Source organism: Lissotriton helveticus, chromosome 11, assembly GCF_964261635.1.
Source record: "Lissotriton helveticus chromosome 11, aLisHel1.1, whole genome shotgun sequence".
In the NCBI taxonomy this organism is placed as follows: domain Eukaryota; kingdom Metazoa; phylum Chordata; class Amphibia; order Caudata; family Salamandridae; genus Lissotriton; species Lissotriton helveticus.
The window spans coordinates 105,346,402-105,366,442 of record NC_136072.1 but is presented as its reverse complement, the minus strand read 5'-3'; the positions used below and the strand labels follow the sequence as shown (position 1 = coordinate 105,366,442).

The 20,041-nt window shown below is 45.7% G+C and overlaps 1 protein-coding gene across 5 annotated transcripts in view; it reads left to right on the top strand.

Annotated features, from left to right (window-relative positions):
* Positions 1-20,041, top strand: part of TBL1XR1 (TBL1X/Y related 1) — a 553,738-nt gene that overhangs the window by 476,032 nt on the left and 57,665 nt on the right. For all 5 annotated transcript variants that reach the window (XM_078666437.1, XM_078666439.1, XM_078666438.1 and 2 more), the window contains 2 exons: positions 4,895-5,016; positions 5,235-5,309. In XM_078666437.1, coding sequence (XP_078522563.1) covers positions 4,895-5,016; positions 5,235-5,309 — 197 coding nt within the window. The remainder of the gene's footprint in view (positions 1-4,894; positions 5,017-5,234; positions 5,310-20,041) is intronic.

Below are 20,041 nucleotides of genomic sequence, written 5' to 3'. Positions count from 1 at the left end.
CACAGCACCGAGACCGCCCTCATCGCTGCCACCGATGACATCCGAGCCCTGCTGGACAACGGTGAAACAGCGGCCCTCATCCTCCTAGACCTCTCCGCGGCGTTCGACACTGTTTGCCACCGCACCCTAGTGCAGCGCCTCAGCAACATCGGAATCCAGGAGAAGGCACTGGAGTGGATCATCTCCTTCCTCGCTGGAAGGACACAGAGAGTCCGCCTACCACCGTTCAGATCGGCAGCCACGGAAGTCATCTGCGGCGTTCCTCAGGGCTCCTCGCTCAGCCCCACCCTCTTCAACGTCTACATGAGCCCCCTCGCAGCCATCGCACGCCAGCACAACCTCAACATCATCTCCTACGCCGACGACACCCAGCTGATCCTCTCCCTGACCAACGACCCCGCTGCCGCCAGAACCAACCTCCACGAAGGGATGAAAGACGTAGCCGAGTGGATGACGACCAGCCGCCTGAAACTGAACTCAGACAAGACGGAAGTCCTCATCCTGGGTTCCTCGCCCTCCGCCTGGGACGACTCCTGGTGGCCCCCCGCCCTGGGCACCGCACCCAAACCGACAGACCACGCACGCAACCTGGGCTTCATCCTGGACTCCTCCCTCTCCATGACCAGACAAGTCAACGCCGTCTCCGCGTCCTGTTTCAACATCCTGCGCATGCTACGAAAGATCTTCCGGTGGATCCCCACCGAGACCAGGAAGACGGTCACCCAGGCCCTCGTCACCAGCCGACTAGACTACGGCAACGCCCTCTACGCCGGAACCACCGCCAAGCTCCAGAAGAGACTCCAGCGGATCCAGAACGCCTCAGCCAGACTCATCCTCGACATCCCCCGTCGCAGCCACATCTCCGGACACCTGAGAGACCTGCACTGGCTCCCCGTCAACAAGAGAATCACCTTCCGTCTCCTCACCCACGCACACAAAGCCCTACACGACCAAGGCCCGAGCTACCTCAACAACCGCCTCAACTTCTACGCTCCCAAACACCACCTCCGATCGACCAACCACGCCCTCGCCGCCGTCCCCCGCATCCGAAGAGCGACAACAGGAGGAAGGTCCTTCTCCTACCTGGCCGCCAAGACCTGGAACACCCTCCCTACCGACCTCCGCCTGACCCAAGATCACCTCTCCTTCAGGAAGAAGCTCAAGACCTGGCTGTTCGAGCAGTAGCGTCACCCCACCCCCCCCAAGCGCCTTGAGACCCTCTGGGTGAGTAGTGCGCTCTATAAATGCCTGATTGATTGATTGATTGATTGATTGATGTGGATCCACACTGGGTGTGTGCTCTGTCACGGGGTCTGTAGTATTCCTTGCACCACTGTCTTTGTTGCCTTCTCTTCCTGTGGTATTCTCTTCTGTGATATTATATTCTTCCCTGGTGTTGAGAAGGGCTTGGGCTTTTCGCATGGCTCACACCCTGTCTGGGGTTTACCTATGGGCAGCGAAATGCTCGCCAAACGGATCTCTGCTGTGTGTTGACTTTTGCCCTTTGCTTCCCACTGCCCTTCCCTGGCCGGGGCTCAAGTTCTTTTGTTTGTTGCCGCACAAGACTCGGGTGTTTCTCCTTCTGGCCTCTGCTACGATTCTCAGTGGACGTATTTTGTCACCTGATGATCTCTGGTGTCATCCAGTCTCCCTCTCTCCCTCTCGCTCCCCCTCCTCCCCATACATACAATTTTTCTGACACTCTGTCTGGGTATTATTGACTCCTTCTTCTTCGTTCATGTGGGGGGGTCAGTGTCCCTGCCTGTATCGCGGAAGCTAATTCTTTACTTCCCCATCGGGGGGTTGGTGTCTCCCCTTTAAGTGGATGGACAATGTATATCCTACAGTTTCACATTGGTACCTATTGGGGGACCTCCTTTTTCATATATTTCTATATGCTCCTTATATGTCATGAGGTGTACGCACATGAGAGGGCAAGCATACAGGGTTTTCCTTGATGTGGTTTCTCTGGATTGTCCCAGATTTCCTCTGTTTCTCTCTCCGTCTTGGGAGATGGCTTTGTGTGTGTCCGGTTTGCCGGTGACCTTTGGTCATTGAACCTGTGGGTATGGTTGGCTGGTTGACTACCTGGTGATGAATCAGTCTTTTTCTGCCGTCTCGCACATGCTGTTGCATGTCACTGGGCTTGTGCATTCGTGTGGTGGTTCTCACGGTACACAATGTCTTCATATGTGTATTCTTATAATCCACATCTATGTATCTCCTGGTAGTCTTAGTTTGTATGTCTCGGCATTATGTCATCTGCCCTTTATATGTCATTTTTTGGCACCTGCGGTTGTGCGGCTCACTTTGTATGTTCTGACTGTCATATACCATTTGGTCCCTTTTCTGGGACTTTGTCTCTTGCAGATGCTGGGATCCTATTCTCCGTTTTACTTCGTTTTGCAGAAGTTAATTGCATTCTGCCATTATGCACTGATCATTCTGGTTCAGTGATTTCGTTTCATCCCTGTCTGGACGAAAGTGGGTTTGTTCCGTCCTCTGACGGATTGTGGTACCTTGCTTCCCTTGCTCATGCTTCCACCCTGAGCTTCGTGGGTCTGGTGTCAGCTACAATGGCATTGCTAAGCTTTATGGGTTTGGTGTCAGCCACGCTGACATTGACTATAGGTCATTATGGAGGGTGTGGTGCACATTCTCTGTTTTTGCACACTTGAGGTCACTTGCCTTGAGTCATGTTCCAGTCTGCTTGTCCTTTACAGTTGCATCCTGTGGTTACAGACTGTCTTTCATACAGTTCCATCCTGTGGTTGCAAACTATCCTTCGTTTGTCAGGCCATTCATTTCATCACCGTGGTGATGTTTCTCATCATTCTCTGATTCTTGTAGTTGTTTCCAAAATTTTGATCTTTTTTGGAACACTGTTCCCATACTCAGTTTTTATAGTGGCTCCACGTTGTGGCGCAGGGAAAGTTTCTCAGTAGAAAACTGGTGTCAGTGAGCCGGGGGCGACTTATATGGCTTCATTGACGTCACGTCCGTGGACGACGTCAGGATGGAGCCGGTCGACGCCACACCCCCACTGTGTCTCTACCGGATACATCGTTACCGAACGGAAGTAACTCGTTCATTACAATCACTTCACTTTGACGGATCAGTGAGCTTCAGGCAATAATTCTAGAAGAACCATTCATCCAACTTCATAACGAGATGGTTGTACTATGTACCAATTCTAAACTCCTTCCAAAAGTGGTCTCCCAGTTCCACTTAAATCTATCTATTGAGTTACCAGTATTTTTCCCCAACCTGATTCAGTTGCGGAAAAAGCGCTACACACACTACATGTGGAAAGAGTTCATATGTATTATATTGACAGAACTCAATCATTTCTAAAAACACAGCTTTTTTTTGCATTTTCAAAACCACATAAAGGAAGAGTCATTTTTAAATTATGCATTTCACTTTAGATTGTAAAATGTATCCAAACCTATTCTGCTATTGCTGAACTCACAAGTATGGAGCTTCCTTGGCCAACTCAGAGAATATACCCATATCTGATATATGTAAGGCAGCTACATGGACCACACCACACATATGTACTCCAACATTACTGTGTAGATGCTATGGCCCGTCAACAAGCAAATGTGGGCAAGGTGTTTCTCAGAACTTTATTTCAAACAACTGCAACCCACACAGGTTAGCCACCGTTTATGGAGGAAAACTGCTTTACAGGCTGTGCTTAGCATGTGCATCTACTGCCACACATGCCTCAAACGGATAATGTTTCTTTCCCAGTAAGCATTAGTTTGGGGCATGTAGTACTGTAGATTCACACGTGACCACCCTCCCTGAATTCCTTTGTGGAGTGCATTTATATTTATGTGCTACTTACACGGATTTCACATGGACACCTCACTAGGATACATCATCCTTTAAACCATCCGCGCCAGGCAAGTTGAAAACAATCTAACAATGGAGTTGAGGACCATGTGCATTGCAAGTAAGAGGAGTCACCACTATCCTTCGTGATTCAAAAGACTTCTTCAAAGAAAAACAACTTGCACATTTCCTAGCCCAACACTAGATAGTGCACTTATGCTAAGCATGTGAATCTACAGCACTACATGCCACAAACAGATGCTTACTGGTAAGTACATTTTTTTGTTGTTTGTTTGTGGTGTTGCACATAACATTACACCTCGGTCACAATCTACGAGTCTTCCTTTGATAAAACTTTGTATTGAATCTCATGCACCTATGTAGCAGCACCTGTTTCTGATTGAGTTCTTAAATGATGTGGAAGGATATACTTACTTTCCCACACAAGGCTAATACAAGTTGGTTATTTTATTGTTTAGTTAATATGACAGTGAAATTTGTTTGGCTCATGGAGTTAGATTTATTTACTATTAGAACATAGAGAGGACTACTTAAAGGACAGATGCGTCCTATTAGGTACAACTTAGAATCTTAGGACGGTGTACTTTATCACATCTCTGTAGTTTAAAGAGGCAATGGGATGTTTTAATCTAGTGTCTGAAAAATATTTTGTCACACAAACACTTAATTTAATTAGTTTGAACTGTCGATGAAATAGATAGTACTTTTTGATTTACTCACCAAGGATAATGTTCGGAACCCCTCATCTATCACTTCCCAGTGGCCCAGCGGAGTACTGCATACAAACTAGCTGCTACTACTTGTCACCTCTTTAATAACGTATCTCATGCTCTTTCCTTGTGCATCTACCATTTCATCTGCGTGTTCCTAACAATGCTTGAAAGCCCGCTGTATTGGCTTCTGTAAGGCAATGTATTTGATGAAAATTATGGAAACTGGTTAACATTTAGAATTAATTTGTGTGTGCTTTGGTTTTATCCATATTATAGTAGACGCATTTAATTTTTGTCTAAATTGATTTTTCTTTTTCTAGCACCAGCATTAGATGTGGACTGGCAAAGTAACAATACGTTTGCCTCCTGTAGTACAGACATGTGTATTCATGTGTGTAAATTGGGGCAAGATAGGCCCATCAAAACATTCCAGGGACACACAGTAAGTTCCTTTTTATGATATCTAATAATTTTTATTTGATTTAATGTGAGTAGTAAATTTACATTTGAAATTACATGACATTTAAGGCTTTTAATAAATAAGTCTTAGGTTATCAGTGTTATTGGGTGTTGGGAGTAATTCACAATACAGTGTTCTGGTTATCAGGTTATTTTAAACACTAAACCCAGATTGACCACGTTTTTCATTAATCTCCTCAGAATGAAGTAAATGCAATCAAATGGGATCCAACCGGCAATCTTCTTGCTTCCTGTTCTGATGACATGACATTAAAGGTATGGTAGAGACTCCCATTTAGTTATTGTTAGGGTACAAAGTTATTTTTGAGATTTCGATACTTTGCAACTTTTAGGTCCTTAAAGGTGGAAAATAAGCATATCTGTGTTAGTGAATGTTTTGATAAGTGGTCTAATATTTTATTGCAGCTTTTATTTACCACGTACTACTTTAGCCCTTGCCTACCTGATTAGCATGCTATACTATGTAGTGTGTGTGGTTCGAAGTATATTGTCTGTTTTGTCGGTATGTGGGAAGTGTTTCCCTGTTGTGGCCGATGGCCACTGAGGCCTGGTTATGGTATGGTACTCGGCGTAGCAGTGTGGTAGGTGATGAAGTGTTTTGGGGAGTGAGGCACTCAGTTTTATATTCTTCAGAATTCTTGTAGCTCTGTACAACTTTGCAGGTCCCTTTATGGTATTCCAAATGTACTCCAAATGATATAGTCTGGTTAGCTGGTTACTACGTTGGGTTGTCCAGTCTGAGATTGTGCATAGTTGTAGTCCAGAGCTGGCATGATTATAGGGAGATAGAAGTGGAGTGCTCTTAAGCATATCAAAATGTGTAGGTTCAAGCAGGATGAGCGGTACAATGTTCAATTTCCAGAAGTAAGATACCCAAACCATCCAGACAGATGGAGGGGAGAAGGCACCTGCCCAAAACTGTTTATCGTAAGCCCGAAGACCATATGTAGATTTTTGCATGCAAGAGGAATAGGCAAAGTAATTCTTGGGTCGTGTAGAAAGGGATTAAATCCAAATTTATATATTTTTTTTTTTATTGAAATCGGATGACTAATTTGTAAACAAACTGCACAGTTAATTAGTATCCAGTGGCTGATTTTTGCCATAATACAAATGACAAATTATGCAGAAGCATCTCAAAGCTTAGAAACTTTCAATTCAGTCAATCTATATATTAGTACAGAAAGTGTGGCAATTATAGGTTAAATCCTAAAGTCTCAGGAGGTAATACACTGGCAAGGCACTAGAGACAAAATCATACATAAGGACTATTAGTAGTTTAACGAATATGAATTAGAATTTAAACAGCCCGGCAAACGTACCTGCTAGTGAAAGAAGCATTGTGAGTCTTTAGAGCAATGCGTCGCTTACCTTCAGATGCACTGGCATGTTATCCTCCTGAAAAACAAATTGAATGCTAATCATCTCAAATGTTTCAGTTGTATACACGAAAATATATTGCGGTCTTTAAGCGGGAGGAAGCGCTGTGGTAAAAGTGTTTTTAGAAAATGTCTCCTAGGTTGCGCACTTCCCAACCTAAAGTAAATTGATGGTAGACTGAAAAGCAAAATGCTTGGACACCAAGATTGTTTATCTTTCAACAGCTGCAAGTTATTTTCACTTAAAACTGTTTGATAACCCGCCCATTCGACTGTCACTCCACTCCTTAAACATGTAAAGGTACGGTGATGAGAGGCACATCTTCAGGTTGTTGAAACATTAATCTGGGGAATAATTTATGATGGTGTACCTCTGATATTTTTTTTATTGTTCTCAAAATCCGGGACTGAAAATCACTGCTGAAAGATATCTTTTAAATTCTACAGTAGTGCCTATCTCTTATACACAGCTATGAGTATTCTGATTCCCTTTTAGAATTAGTTACCAGACCTGCTAGGCCAAGTCCTTCTGATACATAGTCCTGACATGCCCCATAAGCAGCTAATGTGCATATGAATAAAGTAAAGTTGCATTCCTCTTAGTACTCAACAGTAAGGTGACCTTGATTTGTATATAAACGCTTGTTGGAGCTTAAAAAAAAAAATCAATGACTTTCAGTAAAAGAATACAAGCGTTCAATATATTGAAAGACTGCAATAAATAGGAACATAAGTCTAGATTACTGACTTGCGAAATATGACCTATGAGTTACATGTAGTGATAATTTGGCAGTAATCAAAGACCACTTATTTTTGGGAGGTACAACTGGGGATTTTTTAGATGTCAGCATTTGGAATGCACATCTTCAAACCTTCATCTTGCTTTGGCAGTCAGAGGTTTGAAAAATGGAGCAAACAAAATTTGACTGTAGGGATCTGTAAGTCAGAGGTTAGCCGTATGTATTTTGGTTTCTCTTACTGGTTGAAAAGTGTAATTTTCAAGAAAAGGTCATGCTGTGTATATTGTTTTTCACCATTACCTACTTTAAACACAATTATGGGCTCTAAAAACATTTAGTGTTTTGCTGGGAGAAGTAGAGCTTGAGTCACTAGAGTGTCTGCAGTGCACTTTTTTTTTCCGATACCTGCACATGTTTTTGATGATTGACCTAGTTCTCTTGTGCCTGCTGTTGGGCCAACTGGTTCCATCTACTGCTGTTTTTGCCTATTCTTGATGTTGCCCATTACTCTGCTCATGAGACCCCTGTCCTCCTCCTTTTCATCCTAATGTTGACCAGCTCCTTGTCCTTTTTTCCAAGTCTTTGATTAGCTCATCGTTAACCCCCTTACTGAGCTGTCAGTCCTGCTAGTTGCTTTCTGGCTTGCTTCGTCATGATAGTGCTCTGGTCATCTCTGTCCTGACGCTCCCATCCCATGCGCTGTTGCGCAGCTCTCTTCTCCCCTCTCTAAGTTTTTGAGTCATTCTAACAATATGTTTTCTTAACCAATCCAGTTGGTGTGCTGTCTTGTATCACCTACCCTATTAAGGATTTCACTGCTTCAAATGCTTTTTTTCTTTTCTTTGGGTCCCGCTCTTTGCCTTCCTGTTGGGTATCACTCTGTACCACTGACTGTATGTAAGAGTGTCATGCCTATTTTCCACCTTTGGCTAGCTCTATTCTTTCTTTGCTGTTCGACAGCTCTCTACCCACCTTTTGGCTGTTAACCTTCATCTGTAGGCCTGTTCTCTGCTCACTTTTAGAGCAACATTCTATCCATCTGTGTCCTCTTTTATTTCTGCTTGCCCCCTCTGTCTCCTCCTGTTGGGCAGTGGTCAATCATCTTCCCCTCCTGTTAGGCTTCGCTACAGTTGTATAACTGTTTGCACCTCTTGTGTTTCGGGCTGGACTTTTTTCCCACCCCCTCACCTCCTTGCTGCCCTCCACCTCGAGTTATGTTGGCCTCTCTTCTCGGGAACTGTATTGCACACACCACTCCTAAACTATCCCCATGTTTACTAGGTCACAGTTCTGCAGCTCATGGCCACATCTGAGAATCACTTACTGTTCTGTGGTAAATAAATAAATAATACCTCTATTTTTGAATGGATAAATGAATAACAGATAGCTCAATAAATAAGAGTCAAGATTCGAGGTAGTAGGAGTTTGCAGGTTTAATACAGCATAAAGGACAGGAACAGGACAACCTGCACGGGAACAGGATGGCAGGGCCCGGCAGCTGCCGGGGCTGGATATGGGATGAGCGCGCTAACTTTAATAACAGTACACAAGCATATATACTAAAACAGTTGCATTACAGCGAATACAATAGGCGGAGCAGTGGGTGTAGTCAATAGCAGTCGCGAAAGATAAGAGTGAAAGTGGGTGTAACAAGAGGCGTGTACATAGACATGTGATGTAAACGTAACAGAATATGTCACAAATGGGGCGGAAACATGGAGGGGGCTACCCAAGGAGCCGGGACCTCTGACCTAATGGTGCGCGCAAACTGACAATGACGTGTTACTAGGAGAAGCTGGGGGCTATGAACTCTGTGCTAGGAGCAGAGACTGAAGTCTGGAGAGTCAGGGCGACATGTACCTAAACCCTATCTAGTATCTAATGTTTAGAGGACATGTTGATATAAACTAAGAGTCAGGAGGGGAGAGGCTAACAGACTCTAAGACTGGAGCATGCATTATTCTACATGTAGTGCGTGATGAAGAATATTAAATGACCATTAAATGCAGTATTTCTCTTACATGGAGACGTAAAGGCTAGACGATGACGGAAACTATTGATGCGATTCAGTAGCTTAGGAATGCAGAGAAGGAGGGCTGGACTGATAACTAGAATCATAACATACTCTTGGCAGACTCAGAGGCAGAGCCAGGCCGAGCCGGGCACTGCGAGGCAGGAAGTAAGTGAAGGGTCGAGGATACAGGTGGGGGCTGTATCGCTCCTCAGCGAGGGTTCAGGAGACAGAAGCTGAATCTGGTGTCCGGGCCCATTTGAGGCCTAGAAAACGGGGACTTAACAATGAAATAACGTGCACACTGAGAAACGTGGCAACGTAACTTTACATAGGCCTAATATTCGTAGTATTCACGAGAACTGGAAACTGGCATACTAGAGATGGACACAACTATAATTGCATCTTAAATCGAACAGGGGGAATACATATGCATATTAATCATGCACACATAACATAAGATGGAGGACACGTAGGGACACAGAACATGGCAAAATTTACTTTTCCACATTCCCTCCTTGTCACTACGTTTCCATCAGGAAACATCAATATTCATGATACCATCTATCATTTCATACAGTATCATTTGCTCGTCTCGAATTTTCTTGGAACTGGATTTAGAACGGGACTTAGGACTAGGAATACAAGAGGTAGCACAAATGCCGCAAATCGCAGGGCCACATTGTATACAGAGGCAGCAACTGAATATGATCGCTACTGCAATACCCAGAAATGACAATACTTTCCATCCCCAGGTGGAAATTATATTCCAGAACCAACCAGACCATGTCCAGGTGCCTGGATCTTGGTGTAACATATGGGCAATATTATGGAGTCTGGTTATAGCTGAATAAACAGACGGCGCGTTATTAGGAATGAAAATGCAGCAACTAGATCCGATGACTCTACAAGCCCCGCCCCTATCGGCCAGTATGACGTCAAGGACGAGACGATTCTGGAGCACGACAATTCTCATAAAGGATTGCTCCTCGGTTAAGTTACCTAGAGCAGAAGTAGTCTCAATCACTACTGCTTCGAGGGTTCTGGTTAATCTACGTATCAGTTTACTATTTACAACAGTACCTAAATAGGGGAAGACACCTTTATTGATATCTATATATTGTTCTAGAGCAGTTTCAGTATAATCGACAATCGGGAGGTCTCTCTTGTGTCTAGTATGTACTAGGTGGGAATTCCTATGATAGTCAGGTGGGGCTAGAAAAACTGGTGGCAGTAGAAAGGCAATGTAACAGGTTCCCTCCCAATCGAGGGGCAGACGAACATATGCGGTCTGACCACAAACAAAATAAGAATGACGTGAAGCTTTAAAAATAGATTTCCTACTGTCACTATACTTGACAATAGTAGTACAATCACTATGGCCTACATGTACGGAACCATTCTTTCTGACACATAATTCGCCTTTAACTGGTAGTACTGATATAGTAGGTAGGTCTGGAGTAGAATCAGACTGAACATTCAGGACCATGAAATTCGAAGAATAATTACCTAAATTATAAACTTCATTTTCTAGATCTAACCCTGTTCTGTGGGGAAGACCTTGCTTGTCTGGAAAACATGTACTGTTAAGAAAAGACATATCTGTTGAGGATGACGTTAACGTGGACCATGCTCCACACGAACCATTATGTGAAAATGGATAAGGAAAGAGTGGCAGAACTCCCTTCGGTGTCTGGGAAGGGGGGAGTCGTCCACACACCCAACAATTAGTGGCATTGCTGGTCTGATGTGAATAATGTAACATGCGGATAAAAGAATTATTTCGCATAGCGAGACGATATGAGAGTTCATGAGGAGGCAGATCACTAAACGTGTGTTCTACTGTAGCATTAGCAGACTTATTTACATGAGAAACTGGAAAATACAAATAAAATGCATAACATGTGCAGGTAATCATAAGGCTGAAAAACAATATGAAACTTAGAAAAACGATACATCGGATTGAGTTTTGACTAACTCTCTCACTATGGGGGTCTATTTTATACATGTCAGAAACCGGTCTAACCGTTTCACCTAGGGGAGGACTTAGACAATCAAACTGGCTGACTTATTTTACTAGACCTTAATTTGAGCTTATACTCCTGTTGCGGAGTTTTCTCTAACGGGGAGGGTTCAGTATCATTGTCTTTTGCGGGACAGTCCTTAAGAATAGTACTTTGGCAGTCTTTAAGATCCTCGGAAATGTTCTTTGAAACAGGCTTTAGTCCAAAAAATCTTTTCACATGTGACAAATGGACCCAGCCCTTCCTGCCTTCCAGCTTGACGGCAGTACGGGTGGCCAGGAGGACCTGTCGGGGTTCCTTCCAGCGGGGCTCCAGCGGACTTGAACGATCAAAGTTCCGGACAAGAACCATGCATCCGGGAACGATGTCATGCGGTGCCACCTCGGTATTGTCTGGAAATGCGGCGGCAACCTGTGAACGACAAGAGTTGAGGGCAGACATCAAGGAAGCTAGGTAATCTGTCAGCATATTACTTGAAACATCTGTAATACTTCGAGGTCTAGGTGTACCCCACATGTTAGGGGGGCGGCCGAATACGACCTCATACGGGGACAGACCTGATCTGGAATGTGCGACCATGCGCATATAAAATAAAGCGACTGGCAGAGCTACTAGCCAGTCCACACCTTTCTCTTTACAAATCTTGGCAATACGGATTTTCAGGGTCTGATTATGTCTCTCTACTAGACCAGCTGCTTCAGGATGGCGTACACAATGGAACTTCCACTGGTACCCTAACAACAGGGAAATGTGTTTCATAAGCTCGGATGAGAATGGCTGGCCGTTATCAGAATATACGACTCTAGGGAGTCCATAACGGGGGAAGAATTCACAAACCAACTGCTTGGCAGTGGTCGCGGCTGTGTAATCTGGGACTGGATATGCTTCTGTCCACCTGGACAAAGCGCATACAACTACAAGGACATACTTGAAACCTCGACATCGCTCCATCTGAATATAATCCATCTGGAGGACTTCAAAAGGGTGGTCAGGGGGCTGGAATCCACCTTGTTCCACCTGGACACTTTTACCTGGATTAAACTGGCAACATATCATACAGGTACGGACTTTCTGCTTGGCTGCAGCCCGTAAATGCTTGTTGAACCAAATGTTCTGGATACTGTCTAACATAGCTTTTTCTCCTAAATGTGCTGGACTATGTGCGGTATTGATAATGACTTGAACCATAGAGTCGGGGAGAAACCATGTGGCTTTACCCTTCGTTACCCATCCCTGATCTGTCTGGACCCCTCCTTGTTCGGACCATTTCTTGATTTCATCGGGAGTAGCATGTAACTGAATATCTATGACATCTTGAGTGGGGTCCTTAACTGTCATACATGTAGTCTGATCTGGAGTATGTGTCTGTGTCGGGTTAACTGAAATGTCTGGAGTCTGTGCTGTAAGCTTGGCTGTGCGATCTGCTAGATCATTACCTTGGGAAATAGTGTCAGTAACTTTCGTATGTGCTTTGCACTTCATGATAGCAATAGATGTCGGTAAATGTATGGCATCTAACAGAGCCTGAATAAGGAGACCATGCTGAATCTTGGTTCCATGAGAAGTCATGAAACCTCTCTCCTGCCAGAGCACTCCAAAGTCGTGTACGACTCCAAATGCGTAACGTGAATCTGTGTAAACATTAACTTTCAGGTTCTTAGCGTGTATGCAGGCTTGAGTCAGAGCAACTAGCTCTGCTGCTTGAGCAGACAGGGTGTCAATACGGTGTGTTTCTATAACTTCAGTGTCTGTAGTCACTGCATACGCGGCTACTAGTTCTCCTGTACTTGTTCTCATACATGAACCATCCACATAAAGTGTCAGGTCGGGATCTGGTAATGGGATGTCTGTCAGATCTTGTCTTGGCTTAGTCATAATATTAACTACTTCCACACAGTCGTGTGTGGCAGGATTTGAATTAACTGATGGTAACAGTGTAGCAGGATTTAGAACGTTGCAGCGTCTGATTTCTATGTGTGGCTGGAACAGTGTCAATTCATAACCTGTTAAACGTGCAATTGTCAAGTGCTGAGTCTGTGTTCGGTTTAAAAGAACTTCCACGGAGTGTGGAACTTGTACTGTCAAGGAGTGTCCTAACACTATGGAATCACTTTGTCTGATAGCTAGTGCTGTGGCTGCAACTGACTTGAGGCACGCAGGCAGAGCCTGGGCTACAGGATCTAGTGTGCTCGAAAAATAAGCACATGGCTTGTATTGTCCTGCTTGATCTTGTGTGAGAACAGATAATGCTGTACCTTCACGTTCAGTGACGAAAAGTGTAAAAGGCTTACTGTAGTTCGGTGTAGCTAGAACAGGAGCTTGGCATAAAGCTTTCTTTAACTCATTGAAACTAAGTGTATGTTCAGATGTCCAAGGTAGGACAGTCGATACGGCTGCCTCCTGTGTCGTTAACTGTATCAGTGGCTTGGCTAGGAATGCATACTGAGGAATCCATTGTCTGCAATAAGAAGTAAGGCCGATAAAAGCACGTACCTCCTTCTGTGTCTTGGGCTGAGGAAGACTCGCTATTAACTGGATACGGTCTGGTGTCAACTGCCTACCCCTCTTGGACAGTAAGTGGCCTAAATAGATCACTTGCTGGACACAGAATTGAAGCTTCGAAGGGGACACCTTGTGCCCCATCTCGGCAAGGAAATACAAGACTGTAAGTGATGCTCGCTCGCAAGCACGTTCAGAACGGGCTGTGATCAGTAGATCATCGACATACTGGAGCAGGGCAGTGTCAGTTGGCATGTGAATGTTGTCTAGTTGTCTCTTAAGTGCTTGACTGTAAATACTAGGACTTTCTGTGAAACCTTGAGGAGCTCGTGTAAATTGGTAGCTCCTTCCATTTAAACAAAATCCGAAAAGAAACTGGCTGTCTGGATGAATTGGAACACTGAAAAACGCGTTCTTGAGGTCTATGACTGTAAAAAATGAGGCTTCGGAATCAATGGCTGTCAATAGGGAAGAGATATCTGGAACAACTGGGTACTGGGGAATAATACATTTATTAAGTTCTCGAAGGTCAATCACTAATCGATATACTGGGGGTGCATTTGGATCAGTACGTTTCATGACTGGAATGATCGGAGAATTACATACATTGGAGTCAGTTTCTACAACTACTCCTTGAGCGATGAGCTCGTCAATAATTTTGGATAAGGCTGTTACAGCCTCAGGTGGCAGTCTGTACTGTCTGATTCGCGGCAGGACTACACCTGGCTTGAGAGTCACACGATGGGGTGTGATTTGCATATAACCAACATCAGTTGGACCTTGCGCCCATAGATGCTGCGGGACATTAGACAATCTCGGATCAAAATTTCGTAACACATAGTGACCCTTGAAGTCACGTAGAAACAGTCGTATTCCCTCGGGGGAACAGCAAATAACTGCACCTAATTCTTTCAGTGTTTTAATACCTAACAGATTTTCTGGACATGACTTCGTAAGTAATAGATCAGTAGTGCGGGACAATGGACCTACTTCTAGAGTAACTGGCTTAGATATCTCGTTTACAATAGGCTTTCCTGAAAATCCAAGGGAAACATTTCTAGAGCCTGAGAGCGGAGCCCCTGGAACTTCGGCATGACTGATGGTCGTCCTACTTGCCCCTGTATCAATCAGAAACTTTCTGTCTTTCCCTAATACTTGACTATGAACATAGGGACCCTCTTGATCTACAGGTATCTCGATGAGAGGCAAGCCTACCTCCCTCTCTAGGCTGTTTCATGAATATGGCTGATACTCTGGATACTCGGACTGTGCATACTGGTACATCTGCTGTGTAACATGCTGTGTTGCAGCAATAGGCTGCGGTGCTGGAACTGTCTGTTGTGCATTCTGTGGCTGAGAAGTCTGTGAAACTTGTTCTTGTCTAGGCGGACGTGGTCTTTCTTTAGTCTTACCAGTAGCTATATTGTGTTTCAGAACTGCACACTCGTTTATATAATGACCTGGCTGTTTACAATAATTGCATATCCCTTTAACGGGAACTGCAGGATGACTGGCTTGATTCGTACCCCTCTTCTGACTGTCTTGAGGAACAGATTGTGCAACTAGTACTTTCATTTTCGTGTCTTTCATACGTTTTCTTTCATGATCTTGCTCTTCTCTGATTCTATTCTGGTGGTACTGGAGCATCTGTAACATCTGGGACGGGGTACTAGCTTGCCATGTACTTTCGACTTTCAAAACTCGATTCTTTACTTGGGGACTTGAATTCTCGACTAATTTAGTAACAAAAAGATGAGGGTATGACTCGCTACTCGTTTTCAATCCACTGTTTATAATAAAACACTTTTCAAATCTAGAATAAAAATCACTAGTGTCTTCGTCTTGTTTCTGTTTACAGGCTGAGATTGCATCCCAGTCTTCCTTTTTAGTGGCTAATAATCTAGGCAAAACTTGTATTAACAGTTCTGGTAATTCTTTACATTTCTCTCCTAGACCGGTACCTGGTACTCGTATCTTATCTTCAGCTTCGAGAACTGCCCAATCGATCTTTTTCTCTCCCACCTCCCATTCTTTTTCCTTGAGTTTCTCGTATACCCCTGCGGGCAACAGGACCTTTAACATTTTAATTATATCTGGATACGTGTATTCTCCCATACGGAGCATGTCTTTTAATTCTCGGTGGAACCCTGCTGGATCTTTGTCGTGACAAGGAATTAATTTCTTCATCTCTAAGAGTTCCATCTTTGTAATCGGGGTGTAAACAAACACTCGTTGCATTTCACCATCTGTTGTCCTGACTGGGTGTACTTCCCGTAACGGGTTCTGTCTATCTATGTAAAACGGTTTACTTTCTGGAGGTGAGACATGAACAAAATGCGGGTTCAAGAACATACTATATTTGTGGCGCTGTTCTAGAATGACACTAATTAAATCGGTACCTAAACCTTTCCATCTATACTGGAGTAACTCGTTCAGGACATCGTGTAACGGACCTGGATCAGAATGTTGACCCTCATACAGAGTAATGAGGTGCTGGATCATATACATACCCACCAGTCGTTGCTCGGCTGGGGGCAATTTCAGAAACATTTGTGCCACTATTTCGTCTGGAAAAGTGGTAGAATCAGTAATCCATCGGACTGCTGATCGGACTAGTTCTTGTTCATGCATAGTACTTAACTCACTATAACCGATTCGTGACTTCAAAATATGATCGGTAGCTTGAAATACTTGTTCTAGAGAACCTTGTTCTGGTGCTGGATGATGAAAAACTGTCTTGTGTTCTAGGCATAAATGGCGATCTGGAAATCTAGATTTTCCTACATACGATATTCTAGTGGGATTCTCGTCGTCTACCTCTTCGGTAGAGTCATTTTCTTTCTCGCTTACTTGTGCTGCTTTACGTTGTTCGTGTAACTTTAGTATTTCTTTACGAATTTTCTTGTACATGCTCTCTATACTACTGATAGTCTTGTGCTTACCCTCGGCTATATTATCACTCCACCTTGTCAGGATTCTCATTTCGGCCGGATCTTTAGTCGGGTAATCTTGTTCTCTTATTAGACAATTAATCAGAAACTTTAATATCATGAGCTGGATCTCAGCTTTCCTTTGAGACATGGCTTCGCCAATACTTTCTGGATCATCCCCTGTACGGATGAAACGATATTTTTGCAGCGTGAATCTTTCTGGATTCACTATGCTGTGCATTATTCCGCGGTCTTGTGGTTGGGTCCGGATTCGTAGTCTTTTCTTTGTTTTTTTTTTTTTTTTTTTTTTTCTCTTTGCCCAGGTGGGCGTCGGCGTCACACCCCCTTTGGGTGTATTTCCGGTGACGTCGGCATGCTTCCTGCGGAAGCTCCCACTCTTGGGCGCCATCTTCAGATTCTTTTTTTCCGCGGTCGGGTCTGGATCGTTCCCGTTTGGGCTCCAGACATTTTTGGAGAAAGAAGAAAGAAAATACAGAAAAGACGAGGAGAAGTCATCTGAAGACTCCAGGGGACTTCACCGACGAAAGACAAGCAAAGATAAGGCGTTTTCCATCCAGATCTTCGACGACCGTCGACGAACACGCGACCAGAGAGGCCCTGGACGCTCGAGGATGGACAACACGCCGTTCAAGTTCTGCCGTAACTGCCACCACAAGTACGCGCAGAAGGACCAGCACCCGGTATGCAACCTTTGCCTACCGGTGGACCACGAAAGCGGAGACTGCAACGCCTGTTCCGCCTTCACCCCGAAGACCCTTCGTGTGAGAGAGAGGCAGAGGGTAGCACACGCCGCCCTGCAGGGGAAGGCCCCGACCCCGTCGCTCTACGAGCTGGGGATGTCCTCCGAGGAAGAAGACAACGCTGCCGCCGAAGACGACAGCTACACGGTCGTAGAGACCGATTACACGAAGACTTCTGACAAGGTAGGAGACTCTTCGGCCCCCAAGAACCCGAGAGACTCTGAGTCTCGAAAAATCGAGGGCAAGACCCCGAAAGCGCCGACGCCAAAAAAGGCGGCGTCCGCGACTACTCCCAGGCCCAGCGGATCCTCAGAGAAGGAGTCCCCGGCGCCGAGAGCTGCTGATCAGCAGAAGACGTCGAAAATCGTCCCCGAAAAGGATCGATCGACGAGGGAGAAAGACCCGAAACTGTCGACGACGACCAGAGACCCGATATCCGGTTCGACGTCGAAAACTTCGACTCCGAGAGGCACGGCGACGAGCCATCCGTCGAAGAGAGCGGCGGAACCATCCGACGCGGAACACGCGGCCGAGATGGAAAAGAAAAGAAGGCGCCTCGAGGCAGAAATGGAGAACTTCATGCAGCGGAAAAAAGATTTCGACGCAAGGATGAAGGCCTTCACGATCCCTCACAAGACCAAGCCACCAGTGCTGGAGGCGGTCGAGGAGGAAGAAGAAGAGGTCGCCGAAGTCACCGAGCAAGACCAGGACGTCGAGGTGTTCGACGACCAGGAGGAGTACGAGAATCCCCACGAGAGCTACAGCTATGGGGAGGAAGATGAGGGCAGGACAGACACAGAGTCGGCGCCCTATGACCTTCAGGAGGTAGATTACATCGATGTCGACACCGACAGCCCGGAGGAGGTGGTCGACACCTACCCCTCGAGGCCCTCGCCGCCGGACGACATCGGGGCCTACAACGCGGTGATACAATCTGCCGCAGCAGCTTTCAAGCTCAAGCTCGACGAAGAGAAGCAGAAAGCAGACTTCCTTCTGGAAACATTGCTCCCAACACAAACGAGGAGCCAGTTCCTCCCGATGCTCGAGAGCGTCTTGGCTCAGGGGAAGGAAGCTTTCAGGGAGCCCGCAACATGCAAGGCAGTAACTCCCAGAACTGAGAAGAAGTACAAGCATGCCGCAAAGGACCCGGCCTACATTCAGGGCACGGTCTCCGCAGACTCCATTATCACGGCCACAGCAAGGAGGAGGGCTAACGTACCCACTACCTCGGGCCCGCCACCGGATAAAGAGAGCAAAAGGATGGATCTGGTGGGCAGAAGGATCGAACGGAATGCCGCGACCCACTGGCGCATGGCTAATTCCAACGCCCTGGTAAACAGACACATGTACCAAATCATGGAGGGACTGGGGCAGTTGGTGAAGGACTTGCCCCAGGATGCCAAGCAGAAAGCCGAAAAGCTAATTGAAGAGGGGAAGAATGCTGCAAATTCTTGCCTTAAGACGGCCCTGGATGGGGCAGACACCGCCAGCAGGCTCATGATGATGGGCGTCACGGAAAGGAGACACGCCTGGCTCAGGATATCCGGTTTCAAACCGGAGGTGCAACACAGCATCCTGAACACACCATTCAACGGCAGTACGCCTTTCGGACAAACAGTTGATGAGCAACTCAGCCAACTTAAGAAGGATAACGAAACAGCAAGATCCATGGGAGCATTGCAGTTCAGAGGGAACAAGAGGGGCACCCCGTCACGGAGGCCCGGCGGAAGAGGCGGAAACCAGCCAGGTACATCACACCAGGCCTTCCAGCAAACGCACCAGGCAGACTCGCAGGGTCAGCAGGGCCATCAGAAACAGCCCTGGCAGTACCAACAAAGAGGCCAGTCCTTTCGAGGGAGAAATGGACGGGGACAAAATAGAAGAGGGGGCCAGCAGCCCACCTCCAAGTGACTTCAAAAAAATCCGTGTGCCCACCCACAAAAAAGATCCCAGGGGGCAGCACGTACAGATGGGTCAAGACAAACTAGACACCTACGACCACAGGACACCAGTGGGAGGAAGATTAAGATTCCACCTCCAGGAGTGGAGAGGAATCACATCAGACAAATGGATCCTCAACATTATCCAATTCGGATACTGCATAGAGTTGGAGGCGAGGCCAACAAACAGAAAACCAAGAAGAAAGCCGCTAGCAAGCAAGCAGCTGCAGTGCCTTCAGGAAGAAGCAAAAGAACTCCTGCAGAAGCAGGCCATAGAAAGGGTACCCTTCAAGGAAAGAAACACAGGAGTATACTCAACATACTTCCTGGTACCAAAAGTAGACGAGACAATGAGGCCCATTCTCGATTTACGGTTCGTGAACAAATTCATAAGAACGCAAAAATTCAAAATGACCTCCCTGCAAGAGGTGCTCCCACAGTTGCAGACCGGGGACTTCATGGTCACTATAGACCTCAAAGACGCATACCTGCACATCCCAATGAACAGGAAGCACAAGCACATGCTCAGGTTCACCGTCGGAGAAAGCCACTACCAGTTCACGACACTGGCCTTCGGTCTAAAATCGGCACCAAGAGTTTTCACAAAGTGCCTCGCAGCAGTCGCAGCGCACCTAAGAAGGCAGGGAATACATGTATACCCTTACCTGGACGACTGGCTGGTGAAAGCAAACTCATACCAGAA